This window comes from Electrona antarctica, assembly GCF_951216825.1.
Source record: "Electrona antarctica genome assembly, chromosome: 22".
Classification (NCBI taxonomy): Eukaryota; Metazoa; Chordata; class Actinopteri; order Myctophiformes; family Myctophidae; genus Electrona; species Electrona antarctica.
In genome coordinates this window covers 1474908-1494900 of record NC_136805.1, presented here as the reverse complement: position 1 = coordinate 1494900, position 19993 = coordinate 1474908, and the positions used below count along the sequence as shown (strand labels likewise).

The following is a 19993-nucleotide window of genomic DNA, read 5'->3' as shown; positions in this document are numbered from 1 at the left end:
ATACATGAACACTCTGAATATGAACAACGTTGGAATGAGTACTAGATGTGAGCTACACAGTCTACTGTACTAGTGACTGTGAGCTACAGTATGTCACAGTTTATCCAAACCAATCCAATCCACGTTTTTGTTATTGTGCCACTTTATTTATATAGCACATTTCACAACTCAAGGTTTGCAATAGATCACACGGTAAGAAAGAACACGTATAACAGAACACATCATAACGAAGACAAACATAAGCATAGACCGCATGCAGAAACTCTCAAGACAAGGTGTAAAGATGGGTCTTAAGGCGAGATTTAAAAGGGCCAGTTTGACATGGGAGGGGAGCTCATTCCACAATGTGAAGGCTACTAAGGGGAGCTCATTCCACAATGTGAAGGCTACTAAGGGGAGCTCATTCCACAATGTGAAGGCTACTAAGGGGAGCTCATTCCACAATGTGAAGGCTACTAAGGGGAGCTCATTCCACAATGTGAAGGCTACTAAGGGGAGCTCATTCCACAATGTGAAGGCTACTAAGGGGAGCTCATTCCACAATGTGAAGGTAAGGCTACTAAGTGTTTTAAAAGGGCCAGTTTGACATGGGAGGGGAGCTCATTCCACAATGTGAAGGCTACTAAGTGTTTTAAAAGGGCCAGTTTGACATGGGAGGGGAGCTCATTCCACAATGTGACCTAAGGCTACTAAGTGTTTTTGCAGCTACTGATCCAATAAACACATTAAACACATCAATAAATGAAGAGCTTATAACCAAATTAGCCTCTTGTCTTGAAACCTATAGCATAGCTTGTACTTTGAGCGCTAAATAGCTGATCAACAAGCTCACAATGCATCACAGCGCTATATGCATTGTGAGCTTGTAGATCGGCTATTTTTCTGCAAAGATATTCTGTGTAGACAAGAGGGTCAAAAAGAGCGGATCAAGTACAGAGCAGACCCCGGTCAACATGTATAGCACTTTGGTCAACTCTGGTTTTTTTTTAAATGCTTTATAAATAAAGATGGATTGGATTGGATAGATGGCTTTAAGACAGTGGGCAAATCTGGCCACTGTTTTTAGCACAAAAATAAAACAAGATATGCTGTTAAGGGTCATATTAAAATGCTTTATAAATAAAGATGGATTGGATAGATGGCTTTAAGACAGTGGTCAAATCTGGCCAATTGTTTTTAGCACAAAAATAAAACAAGATATGCTGTTAAGGGTCATATTGTTGTACCTATAGTCCAAAGACAAACGCAAAGAAAATGTCTTGGAATAATTTCACCACTTGACATTTGTCTAATAAAATAAATGAATCATTTAGTTATAGTGGAATGCAGATGACCATATAGTTGAAGGAATAACTTATTGGCAAAAGTTCATTATTGTATTATTTCTACCCGTTTTATTTATATTTATGCAATGCATGTAATATGAATTATTTAACACATTTCAATGCCGTAGTTGTTTTAAGAGTTTTGTAATATGTTTTTGTGTGGACTATAGCTGACTGTTGTGACATAGCCTACATACGATATTGGGGGATCCTTAAAATAAAAACCGATAAATAAACACTGCATGCATGCATTGATTATGTTATTCATGAATGGGTCTTACCTGTGTAGACGAACAGGAACATGAAATTAACAAACATCATAACTACAGATCCATGCAGTATAGGCGTTCCCACAGCTCTGAGTCCTGTGTAGAAGAATGAAGAGGGCAGGGCAGAATTACTGTTTCAATGGTGGCGACTAATGGTCATGTGAAAGGAAGACTTCACTTAATCACTTCCTTAATGGACATTATTACGGTCAGTCACTCTCATTAAGATTGCATGATGGAAATTGCATTTAGGCCTAAGGATTTCCATAAACTTGAGCCACGCCACAAGGCTGTTAACTCCACACCAACGCAACCAGTTCCAACCTGCATTAACCATTAGGTTTGCAGGACATTGCATCCGTCTATACTCTGATGATACTAATGGAGGTTTTGTTCCATTTGCATCCGTCTATACTCTGATGATACTAATGGAGGTTTTGTTCCATTTGCATCCGTCTATACTCTGATGATACTAATGGAGGTTTTGTTCCATTTGCATCCGTCTATACTCTGATGATACTAATGGAGGTTTTGTTCCATTTGCATCCGTCTATACTCTGATGATACTAATGGAGGTTTCATCCGTCTATACTCTGATGATACTAATGGAGGTTTCATCCGCCTATACTCTGATGATACTAATGGAGGTTTCATCCGTCTATACTCTGATGATACTAATGGAAGTTTCATCCGTCTATACTCTGATGATACTAATGGAGGTTTCATCCGTCTATACTCTGATGATACTAATGGAGGTTTCATCCGTCTATACTCTGATGATACTAATGGAGGTTTCATCCGTCTATACTCTGATGATACTAATGGAGGTTTCATCCGTCTATACTCTGATGATACTAATGGAGGTTTTGCATCCGTCTATACTCTGATGATACTAATGGAGGTTTCATCCGTCAATACTCTGATGATACTAATGGAGGTTTCATCTGTCTATACTCTGATGATACTAATGGAGGTTTCATCCGTCTATACTCTGATGATACTAATGGAGGTTTCATCCGTCTATACTCTGATGATACTAACGGAGGTTTCATCCGTCTATACTCTGATGATACTAACGGAGGTTTCATCCGTCTATACTCTGATGATACTAATGGAGGTTCCATCCGTCTATACTCTGATGATACTAATGGAGGTTCCATCCGTCTATACTCTGATGATACTAATGGAGGTTTCATCCGTCTATACTCTGATGATACTAATGGAGGTTTTGTTCCATTTGCATCCGTCTATACTCTGATGATACTAATGGAGGTTTCATCCGTCTATACTCTGATGATACTAATGGAGGTTTCATCCGTCTATACTCTGATGATACTAATGGAGGTTTCATCCGTCTATACTCTGATGATACTAACGGAGGTTTCATCCGTCTATACTCTGATGATACTAATGGAGGTTTCATCCGTCTATACTCTGATGATACTAATGGAGGTTTTGCATCCGTCTATACTCTGATGATACTAATGGAGGTTTCATCCGTCTATACTCTGATGATACTAATGGAGGTTTCATCTGTCTATACTCTGATGATACTAATGGAGGTTTCATCCGTCTATACTCTGATGATACTAATGGAGGTTTCATCCGTCTATACTCTGATGATACTAACGGAGGTTTCATCCGTCTATACTCTGATGATACTAACGGAGGTTTCATCCGTCTATACTCTGATGATACTAATGGAGGTTCCATCCGTCTATACTCTGATGATACTAATGGAGGTTCCATCCGTCTATACTCTGATGATACTAATGGAGGTTTCATCCGTCTATACTCTGATGATACTAATGGAGGTTTTGTTCCATTTGCATCCGTCTATACTCTGATGATACTAATGGAGGTTTCATCCGTCTATACTCTGATGATACTAATGGAGGTTTCATCCGTCTATACTCTGATGATACTAATGGAGGTTTCATCCGTCTATACTCTGATGATACTAATGGAGGTTTCATCCGTCTATACTCTGATGATACTAATGGAGGTTTCATCCGTCTATACTCTGATGATACTAATGGAGGTTTCATCCGTCTATACTCTGATGATACTAATGGAGGTTTCATCCGTCTATACTCTGATGATACTAATGGAGGTTTCATCCGTCTATACTCTGATGATACTAATGGAGGTTTTGTTCCATTTGCATCCGTCTATACTCTGATGATACTAATGGAGGTTTTGTTCCATTTGCATCCGTATATACTCTGATGATACTAATGGAGGTTTTGTTCCATTTGCATCCGTCTATACTCTGATGATACTAATGGAGGTTTTGTTCCATTTGCATCAGTCTATACTCTGATGATACTAATGGAGGTTTTGTTCCATTTGCATCCGTCTATACTCTGATGATACTAATGGAGGTTGCATCCGTCTATACTCTGATGATACTAATGGAGGTTTCATCCGTCTATACTCTGATGATACTAATGGAGGTTTCATCCGTCTATACTCTGATGATACTAATGGAGGTTTCATCCGTCTATACTCTGATGATACTAATGGAGGTTTCATCCGTCTATACTCTGATGATACTAATGGAGGTTTCATCTGTCTATACTCTGATGATACTAACGGAGGTTTCATCCGTCTATACTCTGATGATACTAATGGAGGTTTCATCCGTCTATACTCTGATGATACTAATGGAGGTTTCATCCGTCTATACTCTGATGATACTAATGGAGGTTTCATCCGTCTATACTCTGATGATACTAATGGAGGTTTTGTTCCATTTTAGTGTACAGTGGTTCTCAAATCTCAAACTTTGTAATAGAGGGTATGCGCATGACATCATCATCAAACCCGGAAGTTATGCAGGAATGCCTACTGAGTGGCAAAAAACTACTTTCTGGCCTTGACAGCCCATGCATCCAAACAGAAAATGGCATGATAATTGCATTAAACAACATTAAACCATGTTAAACTCACTTTGCCTGTTGCTTTGCCACTCGATTTGCCACTCGATGTGCCATTCACTTTAAGCATGCGCATACCCTCTATAGGCCTATCTCACAGCATTTCCCCGCCCCCTTTTGGAGCTAGTGGTGTTATTTCTTTTGCGGTCCATAGGCTTCCATGTTAAAAGAGGTATTTCCACAAGCCACACACTACCGTTTTGTAAAGGTAAGGTTTATTCTACTTATTTGAGTTGTTATACCATTGTGTTTTCTTCATATTATTATCGGTCTTTGACATTTTAACATTAGGAAATGTACTTAGATTCTCCAGAGAAAAAAAGTGTAAATGCCTTTTACACTTTTGCCCCTTTTCCACCTAAACAACGTTGGTTCTGTAGAACTGGTTCCGTTCTCGATTCTTGGAACCTTGGTGCTTTCACGGAACCAGCGGACATTTTGTTGGTTCCATAGTTCCGAACCAATTCAATTTAGGGTTCTGAACCAATTATTATTATATAATAATAATACTTTTATAATTACTATTATTATTTATTTATTTTTCTTTGTCCTTTTTCGTTTTTTTTGTTTGTATGTTTTGTTTTTGTCTTGTTTTTGTTTTGTTATGCTTGTTTGGTTTTTGTCTTGTTTTCGTTTTTTTGTTTGTATTTTTCATCCTTTTATAGCTATGTTGAATATTAAAAGGGCTGGCATTATAAGCTGAGGCTTCTGCCAAACACTCCCTTTTGGTCAACAAAAAATACCCTGAATACATTGTATAAGGTGTGTTTATTTTAAATGACCAATAAACTTAAACTTGAATTCATTTTCAGTGGAAACACTCTGAACTGGTTCAATATTAGGGGGGGGGGGGGGGGGGGGAGAACCGGACCGGTTCAACACCGGTGGAAAAGCATGAAGTGTAGCTTAACCCATTTTGGGCCGGAACCCCTCTTGGTGTTTCAAGCATTACGTTACACTTTAGCTATTGAAAAATAGCAGATCATTCATAGCGCGGCACCGAGTGCCGCGCTATGAACTAGTAGGTCTGCTATTTTTTGAAAAATCATGAAAATCTGGCTTTGCTTCTTGGGGGTGTCCCTGGAACAGCATATTTCCAGATGCGGGTCGGTGGCAAAATACAGATGATTCTAGGGGTCCTTGACATACAGTAGAAACATCATATGGGCTTTTCAGAAAACTGTCAGGATTTAGAAGACATTTTGTAGAATCGTTCCCAGGTCGAAATGGGCTAAAAGCAGCAAATGACGATTGTTGAATTATCAACAATGAGTGCCTGCAGTAATATTCTGTACAGTATTATATAGTTGTTGGACTGCAGTCTGTAACAAGATATTAAGATATTTATGTTTATTGTCACTGTATGGAACAACATTTGTTAATGCATCCACTTAAAAAACAAACAAATGAATACTGATAGAGCAACATTATGATACAGCCATGATAAACTGTTAGTCCCTTATAGTGAAGTCATCATAGTCTGTTGTCAAATAAAAACATCCAAAGCATAATACATAGAATGACAAATATGACGGTACAAATCTTGAAATCTTCCATCTAGATATGATATTGCACCATAAGAAAAGAGATCAGAGTTCATGTGTGTGTGTGTGTGTGTGTGTGTGTGTGCGTGCGTGCGTGCGTGCGTGCGTGCGTGCGTGCGTGCGTGTATTTAGGGGAGAATGAGTCCATCGATGCTGTCATAGTTCTTGGACTGAAGATGTTGTTTTCCAGTCCTGACGCCTCTAAGGACAGATGTGCGCGTGCGTGCGTGCGTGCGTGCGTGCGTGCGTGAGTGAGTGAGTGAGTGCGTGGTTGGTTGCATGGTTTCTAAGTGCAGGATGATGACTCAATCAATACAATACATTCACATGCGCACTACATGCACCACATACACATACACTACATGCACCACATACACATACACTGTGTCTACATACAATAACCACTTCAACCCCACACGGTTGACCGGAGGCCCTCAGGGCTCTATGCTAAGGTAGGATGTGTTCCACTTTGTTATTATTTTTTTGGGGAAAAGCTTTCGCAGAAAATAGCCGATCGACAAGCTCACAACACGCTACGCTACGCTAATTCCACCGAACAGTGAGAAAGTCAGCAGACATCATGATAAATGATAATCTATAACAGCAGACTGACAAGGAAGGTCTTAACTAGAGGCCATCACTCGCTTAGCACTTTCAATATCAAATGGCACTGATCGACGATCATCCCATGTATCGCTTCATCAACCTCACAGGTAGCCAGGGACGAGATCCCGAGATTTGATAAATTTGCCTGACCAGAGCCTTTTGTGGTGGTTCTGGACAACCGTGTATCTGACCGACTCTGCACTCCCTGTGGTGGTCTGGAATGCCTGTGCCAAATTTAAAGTCTGTGGGGCGAACGGTTCTCGAGTTACGTGGATTACAGACACGTACATTGTAGATGTAACCAATGCAGACCAATATGGAAAGGTTTGGTGAAGGGCTCTGCCACAGCCCTGAGCCCTCACACACTTATACAATACATGCAGCATACTGTCGTAGTCTAAACGCAGGCTACAGGCCTGCAGTTCAACCCGTCCTCCCGTTTTTACAGTTCAAAGTGTTCAACATTGAACAGAGAAGTAAGTCAACAATATCTGCAGCATTTTTGTCCCGTTTTAGTATTCAGGACTCCATGCTCTGAAGATAAGACTCAGAAACACGATCACTGTTGTCACGTAGAAAATGGAGAACGCTTGGTTGATTCTCGTGGCCATTCTGGTCCAGTAACCTGGAGGCCTGCCTCCATCTTCCTTGCTCTTAAGGAACACACGCAGGATCTTCTCCAGATCTCTCAACTCGTCCAGGATCACCTGGAATCCGTGAGATTCCCCCTTGAGATCGCTGTCCTGAAACGCAACACATGATTAGATTACATTAGATTATTTCGATTATCATTTTTTGGGACAATGATTTGAGGGAGACGTGGTTTCCAAAGTCATGGACTAATTATTAATTAGTACATTTATTTACTGTGCATATTATTCTACAAACTCATTACATACACGGTGACGTGAATATGGTGACATCATGCTAACCTCTTCGGCCGCACTCTGAAGCTCATGCATGGTCTCTCTTTCACCATCACCATCCTCACCATCCTCACCACCATCACCATCACCATCCTCACCATCATCATCATCAGGGACATTGTAAAAGCACAGATTGCTCTTGCTTCTCTTCTCTGGAACGACACATACAGAGGATTGATGAGTACACCACCTTATGAGTTCATAATATGAAACATTAACAATAGAGAAATCTCTCTCTTTCTCTATGCTTGTAATTTACATTGATGTTGGACTTTGTGAGATACAATTATAATTGTATTTAACTCCGTGTTGCAAATAATGTCTCACCGCTGGCACAGCTACGGCCTTTTGTCTCGTCCTTCTTCTCGTTGTGGTCTTTGTCTGTCTTTGTCTTCTGGGAGTCTTTTGCCAACAGAAACGTCACCACGACCGTCTCCAACAGACTCAGCAGCATCAGGAAAAACGTCCCCATGCAGTACATCGCTGTGAGCAAGAGACAATTATAATAATAATAGTGTATTAATTATACTACACTATTATCCACTTGTATAGAGCGTTGCAGTCCCGCCCCCTTTCATGACGTAGCCAGGCCCAGGAAATAGTTCCCAATGCATTTTTCCCGTAGACATTTCAAAACGTATTTATTTAAAGACCTTTTAAGCGCCTACCGGCATGTGCACTTAAGCCCCACCAAACTGATCCAAAATGCCGCAGCACGCTTGGTCTTCAACCAGCCAAAATTCTCACACGTCTCCCCCCTTCTCCGCTCCCTCCATTGGCTCCCGGTCGCTGCCCGCACAGAATACAAAACTCTGATGCTGGCATTCAAAGCAACCAAAGGCATGCCCCCCCCATATCTCACAAGTATGATCGTCCCCTACAAACCCTCCCGCGCACTCAGATCAGCCAACGCAGGGAAGCTGGAGGTACCTTCACTAAAAACGCCGGGACAACGCTCCACACTCCAAACTTCAAACTCTTCTCCCTTCTGGCTCCAAAACTATGGAATGCACTTCCCATCGCAGTCAGAACTGCAGCCTCACTCCCAATCTTCCGCCGTAGTCTGAAAACCCACCTCTTCAGACTCCACCATGGCCCGTAGCACTTGCCCTAGCCTAGCCCCTTAGATAGCACTATGTAGACTTAGATAGTATTTTAAACAGACTTTTAGCTTGTTACGTAGACAGCTCTAGAATTGCACTTTATGTAGTCATAGCACTTTATAGTACACATGTATAATATATTATATAGTATAGTATGTATAGTTTACATAGATACTCCACTGTTACGTTCTTAGTTTACGCATGATTCATGATAACTACTTTTTATATATGTGATGTATGCCATGCTTTTTGTTATTGCTTAATGTAAGTCGCTCTGGATTAAGAGCGTCTGCTAAATGCCTAAATTGTAAATTGTAAATTGTCGTACGAAGCCAACTCTTGTCGTGACAAATCATGACAACAAACACAATGTTTTGGACCAAACAAATAATTACAAAGAAGAAAAAAGTGTTAACCTGCCGTTTTCTTCTTCTTTCAAATGATTTGTTCAGCCCATGCTTTTTGTGCAGTATCTCCCACTCCCCAGAGCGACACACAACCTGTCGTTTCAATAGAGCTGAGCACGACTGGCAGGGCTGTTGTGGGCTCATACTGTCTATAATATGAATGATAATCCAACAGAGATGAGCGTTACCTATGATGGGCATCCTGTTGGACGTGGCGGGCAGGATGTCGTTGAGAATGAGCTGTAGAACGGTGACGGCCAGCAGCACGGTGATCTTGAAGCTCAGCTTCTCCCCGCTGCTGTCCGGGATCAGGAAAGACGCCACGTCTAGACACAGGAAGAACATGACGGGCAACAGGAAGTTGACAATGTAGAGGACGGCCTTCCTTTTCACGGTGATCTATAGGAGGAGATGTTATAGAAGGTCAGCCTAGAGGCTGTACAGATTCGACGATTGCAACGGTAGCAGTTTTAACATGTATAAATCATCCTATAGCCTTTGAGAATACCTACAGTGTAGACAAGCTGCTGGTGTTTGTAGTGCGTCTGGTTGAGTAGGACGTACGAAAAGTCTTCGAACTCCCACTCGTACTCGCCCCACATCACACTCATGGATCTGTTTCTGGTGAAATCTGAGCTGTAGATTGTCTTGAGCTCCAGTTCATCGGCTGGTGTAACGGAACAGAGGGAGAAACAGAGAGGCAGTCAAATGAATGAATGATACATCATTTGATCACCCAGCTCTACCGCGCGTGCACGCACGCACGCACGCACACACGCACACGCACACGCACACGCGCACACACACACACACACACACACACACAGACAGACAGAGAGAAAAACAAGTAGTTGTCTCCCTCACATCTGTATATCTCAGAGGCAAGCGTCAGGTTGCAGGACTGAGTGTCGAAGGGGAACTTGTAGACATTCATCCTGCAGGTGCTGACGACCATTTCGGCGTTCTTAACATAGACCTTCCCATCAGAGTAGAGGCGGGCGTAGGGGGTTCGTCCATTCTCATCCTCCAACCTGGAAAAGGGTGCATGTGTTTGGTCCGACGTTACGTACTAACAGTCCTACAGTTATGAGTCCGACATCCTACCCAAAACCCAACCTAACCTCACAGGAAACCACAGGTTGGTTTTAACCTGCTACGGGTTAGTTTTAACCTACCACAGGTTAGTTTTAACCTGCCACGGGATAGTTTTAACCTGCCATGGATTCGTTTTAACCTGCCACAGATTCGTTTTAACCTGCCACGGGATAGTTTTAACCTGCCATGGATTAGTTTTAACCTGCCACAGATTTGTTTTAATCTGCCATGGATTAGTTTTAACCTGCCACAGATTCGTTTTAACCTGCCACAGGATAGTTTGAACCTGCCACAGGTTAGTTTTAACCTGCCATGGATTAGTTTTAACCTGCCACAGGTTAGTTTTAACCTGCCATGGATTAGTTTTAACCTGCCACAGGTTAGTTTTAACCTGCCATGGATTAGTTTTAACCTGCCACAGGTTAGTTTTAACCTGCCATGGATTAGTTTTAACCTGCCACAGATTCGTTTTAACCTGCCACAGGATAGTTTTAACCTGCCACAGATTAGTTTTAACCTGCCACATATTCGTTTTAACCTGCAACAGGATAGTTTTAACCTGCCACAGGATAGTTTTAACCTGCCACAGGATAGTTTTAACCTGCCACAGGATAGTTTTAACCTGCCGCAGATTAGTTTTAACCTGCCACAGATTAGTTTTAACCTGCCACAGGATAGTTTTAACCTGCCACTTATTCGTTTTAACCTGCCATGGGTTAGTTTTAACCTGCCACGGGTTAGTTTTAACCTGCCACAGGTTAGTTTTAACCTGCCACGGGTTAGTTTTAACCTGCCACAGGTTAGTTTTAACCTGCCACGGGTTAGTTTTAACCTGCCACGGGTTAGTTTTAACCTGCCACGGGTTAGTTTTAACCTGCCATGGATTAGTTTTAACCTGCCACAGGATAGTTTTAACCTGCCACAGGTTAGTTTTAACCTGCCACAGATTAGTTTTAACCTGCAACGGGTTAGTTTTAACCTGCCACGGGTTAGTTTTAACCTGCCACGGGTTAGTTTTAACCTGCCACGGGTTAGTTTTAACCTGCCACAGATTCGTTTTAACCTGCCACAGATTAGTTTTAACCTGCCACATATTCGTTTTAACCTGCCACAGGATAGTTTTAACCTGCCACAGGTTAGTTTTAACCTGCCACAGGATAGTTTTAACCTGCCACAGGATAGTTTTAACCTGCCACAGATTAGTTTTAACCTGCCACAGATTAGTTTTAACCTGCCACAGGATAGTTTTAACCTGCCACATATTCGGTTTAACCTGCCATGGGTTAGTTTTAACCTGCCACGGGTTAGTTTTAACCTGCCACAGGTTAGTTTTAACCTGCCACGGGTTAGTTTTAACCTGCCACAGGATAGTTTTAACCTGCCACAGGATAGTTTTAACCTGCCACGGGTTAGTTTTAACCTGCCACGGGTTAGTTTTAACCTGCAACAGGTTAGTTTTAACCTGCCACAGGTTAGTTTTAACCTGCCACGGGTTAGTTTTAACCTGCCACGGGATAGTTTTAACCTGCCACAGGTTAGTTTTAACCTGCCACAGATTAGTTTTAACCTGCCACGGGTTAGTTTTAATCTGCCACAGATTAGTTTTAACCTGCCACGGGATAGTTTTAATCTGCCACAGATTAGTTTGAACCTGCCACGGGTTAGTTTGAACCTGCCACGCATGTCGGGAGTGACGATGTCATCGGACTGTTGGACTGTTAGTACCTGTATGTCTAACAAACATAAAACCGATTGTGACACCGGTGCGCAGCATGACTGCATCATATATATCGTATTCCCAGAATACCTCTCTTCGATGAAGACGTCAGGCTTCCACACCCACTCGCCGGGCACAGAAACACGCTGGATACCACAGAACTCGGAGGGATCCCAGGATATGAACTCATCTTTCCATCTCTGCAGTGGACGGAACATTACAAACACATCAGGAATAACAGAGAGGTGTATTCTATTGTATTCTATTGTAACTATTCGACTATTTTAACTATTTTATAATGATTTTGACCCCCACTCCTGTGTTTTGTTGTCACTGTGTATTAGCAGTTAGCACATACCTGCACATGAAATCTGTATTTATTTATTTATTCATCCATTCTATTTTCTATAAAGACTAAAATCTTATGACATTTAGTCGACTAAAACTAGACTAACACTAAAATGTCCCATTTGACTAAAATGTGACAAAAACTGAATGAAAACTATTCAAGAGACTATGACTAAAACTAACATCTAAATGTGCTGCCAAAAACAACACTATAACCTATACCCTATAACTGCACCTCAAACTACCGAGGCTGATCCCAGAGCAGAGCTGGAAAACAACACTGGCCCTATAACTGCACCTCAAACTACCGAGGCTGATCCCAGAGCAGAGCTGGAAAACAACACTGGCCCTATAACTGCACCTCAAACTACCGAGGCTGATCCCAGAGCAGAGCTGGAAAACAACACTGGCCCTATAACTGCACCTCAAACTACCGAGGCTGATCCCAGAGCAGAGCTGGAAAACAACACTGGCCCTATAACTGCACCTCAAACTACCGAGGCTGATCCCAGAGCAGAGCTGGAAAACAACACTGGCCCTATAACTGCACCTCAAACTACCGAGGCTGATCCCAGAGCAGAGCTGGAAAACAACACTGGCCCTATAACTGCACCTCAAACTACCGAGGCTGATCCCAGAGCAGAGCTGGAAAACCTGGAGGGGAAATGTGGAGATGTAATAATAATAATACTTACACACTGTATGTAATCAGAACTCACCATTTTAATAAAGATGCGTGAAATCAATTTCCCCTCTTTCTCGACCTACGGATAAACATAATAATTTATTCAGAATTGTCCAGTCATCTACTGTATCACAACACATAACTGAATATGCTGTAGGCCTATCATACATTTGATATAACTTACTAATTTATACTTTTAAATAATACATTTGAACTTGTGAAATGTTTTTCCACTAGTGCCGCACGATATAATCGGTATTCGGTAGCATATCGAAATCGGCCATATCGGCCATAAAAATGCCATATCGGTATCGGATCGGTCTCAAAATAATACAGATTATTTTCACAGATATTATTAATAATAATAATAACTTTATTTATATAGCACCTTTCCAAAAACAAGTTTACAAAGTGCTTTACAGATAATAATAGCAGTAAAATAATACAATAAGAATAAAACAAAACAAAAGAAACACAATTAAAACATCTCATAAAAATGCTGTGAAATAAAGGTGAGTTTTTAACCGTGATTTAAAAGAGGATACTGAGTTTGCCAGCCTGAGATCCTCAGGCAGTGAGTTCCACAGCCGAGGGGCCCGTACAGCAAAGGCCCGGTCGCCTTTTGTGATAAGGCGAGATTTTGGAACCTTCAATAGGGTTTTCCTGGAGGATCTCAGGCAGCAGCCAGGCTTGTAGGGAGTTAAAACATTACAGATGTAAGCAGGTGCTTGACCATTTAGAGCTTTAAAAACAAGTAATACAATCTTAAATTAAATTCTAAAACTTACAGGTAACCAATGAAGTGTCGCAAGGACAGGTGTAATGTGCTCACTTCTCTTAGTGCGGGTTATTGACGCAATGTCAATGACTCTGTCACTTTTTGTCACGAGAGAGAGTTGGCTTTGTACGACGCTTAAAGGGTCTTTAAATAAATACTTTCTGAAATGTCTATGAGGAAAATGAACGGAGAATCATTTCCTGGGCCCTGGTGGTAGGGGGCGGGACTGCGACACTCTATAGTGATGCGCAGGAGCGGGGATTGAACCCCAGTCTCCCACCCGCCAGTATTTCTAATGTTTGAAGGCAGCATAATCTGTATAATATCGGAATCGGTCAGAATCGGTATGGGCAGATATGACCCTTCGGTATGGGCAGATATGACCCTTCGGTATGGGCAGATATGACCCTTCGGTATGGGCAGATATGACCCTTCGGTATGGGCAGATATGACCCTTCGGTATGGGCAGATATGACCCTTCGGTATGGGCAGATATGACCCTTCGGTATGGGCAGATATGACCCTTCGGTATGGGCAGATATGACCCTTCGGTATGGGCAGATATGACCCTTCGGTATGGGCAGATATGACCCTTCGGTATGGGCAGATATGACCCTTCGGTATGGGCAGATATGACCCTTCGGTATGGGCAGATATGACCCTTCGGATATCGGTCATAATTTCATAATCGTGCACCCCTATTTCCCACCACTGGTTCTGCTTGTTTGCATTTCTTCTCTCAACGTCAGCGCTCCATGCGGGATGCCTTGAAAACACCACGTTCGTTCACTCACCACGTCCATAATGCCTTGAAAACACGGCGTTCAGTTCACTCACCACGTCCATAATGCCTTGAAAACACCACGTTCGTTCACTCACCACGTCCATAATGCCTTGAAAACACGGCGTTCAGTTCACTCACCACGTCCAAAATGGCTTCCACGGCGACAATTATGAAAACCTGGGTGGGTGTCGCGTGGTGGCGGACGGGTCGCGTGGCCTTGTACCGCTGGCTGTCCAGGTCCAGGTGGGTCAAAACGTCACGGTAACTGCAGCCCCGCTCAGAGGGAACACCAGCTGTAGAAACAGTTAACTCATTCAGGGCGGGAACCCCTTTTGGTGTTTTAAGCATTATGTTATGCTTTAGCTATTGAAAAATAGCAGATCTACAAGCTCGTAGCGCGCCACGGAGTGCCACGCTACGAGCTTGTAGACCTGCTATTTTTGAATAATCGTGAAAATGTGGTGCAAGTCTTGAATATATTCTTTCAGAGCGAACGTTTTTAACTCAAATCTTTGCTTCTGTGGGGATCCCTGTATAGCAACATATTTTCAGATGGGGGTCCGCGGCCAATTATTATTATTTCTGGGGGTCCTTGACATGAAAATTCTGTGAGGACCCCAGGAAGAATAGCTGTTGCCAGGTGTAACAGCTAATGGGGATCCTAAATAAACTAAACTAAACGACTCGCATAGAAACATGGGTTTTTCAGAAAACTGTCAGGATTTGCCCGCTCAGTGGAGACACACAGTAACTACAGCCCTGCTCAGAGGAAACGCCAGCTGTAGAAACAGTCAAAGGGCCAATTCACGTCTTCACCCCTTTTGCAACCAGAGCTTATTTTAATGATGTTTAGGACACAAGAAACACTTTCCTGGGGTTTATGTGTGTAATATTTTTGACGGGCACCAGCCCCTCCTATATACAGGTTTAATGTTTGTTTTCAGTTCAATGTTTGTTTTAAAAACGCCATTGACAATGAAGGGAACATTTACGTCATCTTGTCCCTAACACAAACATTAAATGTCATTTAACAATAAAGAGAATGTAATGTTTGTTTTGTCACCGTTTGTTTTACATCACCATTACATCACCTAATTATAGCAACATGAGTTAGACTGGTCTGATGTTTGAGTCGTGATGCCAGAGTCCAGAGTTAGACTGGTCTGATGTTTGAGTCGTGATGCCAGTCCAGAGTTAGTGTTGGCTAGAGCGTACTGTGGTAGAGTTCTAGTGCAGTGGTTCCCAAACTTATTCATGTCAAGGACCCCCAAATTGACACTAATTAGCCCCACGGACCCCCATTTGAAAAGACATGCCAGGGACCCCCATAAGAGAAGATTCTTACGACTCTAGCAGTGATTCTCAACCTGTTTAATTTCAAGGTCCCCCAGTTTGACATGCATTAGTCTACGGACCCCCATTTAATGGACCCCAATTCATTACCCCAATTTATATTGTAAAATCAATGCTAATTTAACTCAGAGAGCGTACAAATGGAACAAAATGGACCCATTAAGGTCCATTTGGTTCCATTTGTACGCTCTCTGAGTTACAGACCCATTAGGGTCCATTTGGTTCCAAATGATCATTTAGCTGGGTCCCCCCTGGAACTCCCTCAAGTACCTCTGGGGGTCCCCGGACCCCACTTTGGGAACCGCTGTTCTAGTGCTCTGTGCGAACGGCACTTCAGTCATGCACCACACACACACACACACACACACACACACACACACACACACACACACACACACACACACACACACACACACACACACACACACACACACACACACACACACACACACACACACACACACACACACACACACACACACACACACACAGGGACAGCTATCCATTAGCTGTGGTGGTCATTGAGAGGCCATTATGAATTCTAATACTAAGAGCGTTGGCAGACATAATGACATGTGACAGCTATAAGGCCCTCCCTGTTTGCCTGACACGTTTTGAGTGGTGCAACCACTCCTATAGACATATAGCGTTTGTTCACCACCAAGTGTCACTGTTGCACAGTCTAACACACAGACACACACAGGCCAGGGAGGAGGGCTTGTACAGCACAGCACAGCACAGCACAGCACAGCACAGCACAGCACAGCACAGCACAGCACAGCACAGCACAGCACAGCACAGCACCACTCACTTCAGATGGGTCTGATTTGTCATTCTGTTTCACTTCATCATTCAGATTGAAAGCCCTTCCCACGGCAGACGTTTCTGGGATGGGCGTTGTTGCCAATGCGGCAGCCGATTGGTTCACACCAACCAATCAAAATAGTAGCAAGGCAGATGACATCGTTGTCAATCATTGTTGTAAAATATCTCAGATGATAATGCTTCTAAAATCAAATTTTTTGTAAAGAAACTATTTATCATAGGGCGATTTAATATAGCCAGATCGATACGGTCTCAGGTTACCACAGTGGGAGGAGCCATGTCTGTTGTTTGACGTCATCGAGTGACGGCGCTGATGGCCAATCAGCTGCTGTGATCAGATCTTCGATCGAGACTATAGGCCCGCCATAGGCCGAGTCACCAGACCTGACCCTAACCCGCCATAGGCCGAGTCACCAGACCTGACCCTAACCCTAACCCGCCATAGGCCGAGTCACCAGACCTGACCCTAACCCGCCATAGGCCGAGTCACCAGACCTGACCCTAACCCGCCATAGGCCGAGTCACCAGACCTGACCCTAACCCTAACCCGCCATAGGCCGAGTCACCAGACCTGACCCTAACCCGCCATAGGCCGAGTCACCAGACCTGACCCTAACCCGCCATAGGCCGAGTCACCAGACCTGACCCTAACCCGCCATAGGCCGAGTCACCAGACCTGACCCTAACCCTAACCCGCCATAGGCCGAGTAACCAGACCTGACCCTAACCCGCCATAGGCCGAGTCACCAGACCTGACCCGCCATAGGCCGAGTCACCAGACCTGACCCTAACCCTAACCCGCCATAGGCCGAGTAACCAGACCTGACCCTAACCCTAACCCGCCATAGGCCGAGTCACCAGACCTGACCCTAACCCGCCATAGGCCGAGTCACCAGACCTGACCCTAACCCGCCATAGGCCGAGTCACCAGACCTAACCCTAACCCGCCATAGGCCGAGTCACCAGACCTGACCCTAACCCTAACCCGCCATAGGCCGAGTCACCAGACCTGACCCTAACCCGCCATAGGCCGAGTCACCAGACCTGACCCTAACCCTAACCCGCCATAGGCCGAGTCACCAGACCTGACCCTAACCCTAACCCACCATAGGCCGAGTCACCAGACCTGACCCTAACCCGCCATAGGCCGAGTCACCAGACCTGACCCTAACCCGCCATAGGCCGAGTCACCAGACCTGACCCTAACCCTAACCCGCCATAGGCCGAGTAACCAGACCTGACCCTAACCCTAACCCGCCATAGGCCGAGTCACCAGACCTGACCCTAACCCGCCATAGGCCAAGTCACCAGACCTGACCCTAACCCTAACCCGCCATAGGCCGAGTCACCAGACCTGACCCTAACCCGCCATAGGCCGAGTCACCAGACCTGACCCTAACCCGCCATAGGCCGAGTCACCAGACCTGACCCTAACCCGCCATAGGCCGAGTCACCAGACCTGTCCCTAACCCGCCATAGGCCGAGTCACCAGACCTGACCCTAACCCTAACCCGCCATAGGCCGAGTCACCAGACCTGACCCTAACCCGCCATAGGCCGAGTCACCAGACCTGACCCTAACCCTAACCCGCCATAGGCCGAGTCACCAGACCTGACCCTAACCCTAACCCACCATAGGCCGAGTCACCAGACCTGACCCTAACCCGCCATAGGCCGAGTCACCAGACCTGACCCTAACCCGCCATAGGCCGAGTCACCAGACCTGACCCTAACCCGCCATAGGCCGAGTCACCAGACCTGACCCTAACCCGCCATAGGCCGAGTCACCAGACCTGACCCTGACCCTAACCCGCCATAGGCCGAGTCACCAGACCTGACCCTAACCCTAACCCACCATAGGCCGAGTCACCAGACCTGACCCTAACCCGCCATAGGCCGAGTCACCAGACCTGACCCTAACCCTAACCCACCATAGGCCGAGTCACCAGACCTGACCCTAACCCGCCATAGGCCGAGTCACCAGACCTGACCCTAACCCTAACCCACCATAGGCCGAGTCACCAGACCTGACCCTAACCCTAACCCACCATAGGCCGAGTCACCAGACCTGACCCTAACCCTAACCCGCCATAGGCCGAGTCACCAGACCTGAATCGCCAGAACACCTTTTTTAATTAGTGTGGGTAGCGATTCAGGGCTGGAGCCAGGCTACCTCCCTGACATCAGGGCTGGAGCCAGGCTACCTCCCTGACATCAGGGCTGGAGCCAGGCTACCTCCCTGACATCAGGGCTGGAGCCAGGCTACCTCCCTGACATCAGGGCTGGAGCCAGGCTACCTCCCTGACATCAGGGCTGGAGCCAGGCTACCTCCCTGACATCAGGGCTGGAGCCAGGCTACCTCCCTGACATCAACACAAGGGACACTAACAGACTGATCAAGCTTGTGGTGCTAAACCTAATGGTATACTTAGTGTACTTAGCGTTGTAAATTTAATTGACAGGTATTGTAGGTAAAGAGAGAATAGCTATTTTCCATTGTGACGTTTATATGTTGTCTGTCATTCTACTCACCGCCTTCAGCTGGATCCAAAACATTGGCTGGGGTGTGGGATGGCTTCACGTCATTGGCTGGAGTCTGTGGTGGCTTCACATCATTGGCTGTTGTCTGTGGTGGCTTCACGTCATTGGGTGGGTTCTGGGATGGTGGCATCACGTCATTGGCTGGGGTCTGGGAGGGCTTCACATCATTGGGTGGGGTCTGAGATGGTGGCATCATGTCATTGGCTGGGTTCTGGGATGGTGGCATCACGTCATTGGCTGGAGTCTGGGATGGCATCATGTCATTGGGTGGGGTCTGGGATGGCATCACGTCATTGGCTGGGGTCTGGGGTGGCATCACGTCATTGGCTGGGGTCTGGGATAGCATCACGTCATTGGGAGGGTTTTGGGATGGCATCATCGGTGCTGCAGTCAATGAATCTGCTGAGCCTGATGACACCATGAACATTTAGTTTAATACTATGGACGCTAGCATGATCGCAATTTAATCTGTATTGATTACATTTTGACCAGGGAAGGTCAGGTTATGGTCTCCTGGTGGTGCTATAATAGGCCAATGTGAAAAGGGTGCCATTTATTTTTACGCCTTGGATGATTTGATGCATTTTGTTCCAAAAATGTGTTTTGCAAAAATCCACCTGTTGGTGGCCAATGTGAAAAGGGTGGGATATATTCCTCAGCCTAGTAGGAAAGTCCTTGAAAGATTTCGCGTAAATTGCACGCTGCGTTCATGATTTGAGGCTTTTTGTTCAAAACGGGCCAATCCTGCC

At 44.6% G+C, this 19993-nt stretch overlaps 1 protein-coding gene across 1 annotated transcript; it reads right to left on the bottom strand.

Annotated features, from left to right (window-relative positions):
* Nucleotides 1-6154: 6154 nt before the first annotated feature.
* LOC306916001 (5-hydroxytryptamine receptor 3A-like) lies at nt 6155-19620 on the bottom strand (the record flags this gene model as incomplete). The annotated part of the gene is made up of 11 exons (XM_079493709.1): nt 6155-7426; nt 7616-7650; nt 7684-7761; nt 7937-8092; nt 9308-9518; nt 9632-9786; nt 9984-10150; nt 12022-12131; nt 12999-13043; nt 14665-14819; nt 19236-19620. 11 exons carry the CDS (start codon nt 19618-19620, stop codon nt 7196-7198), a joined length of 1728 nt encoding a protein of 575 aa, XP_079349835.1. The 3' UTR covers nt 6155-7195.
* Nucleotides 19621-19993: the final 373 nt, after the last annotated feature.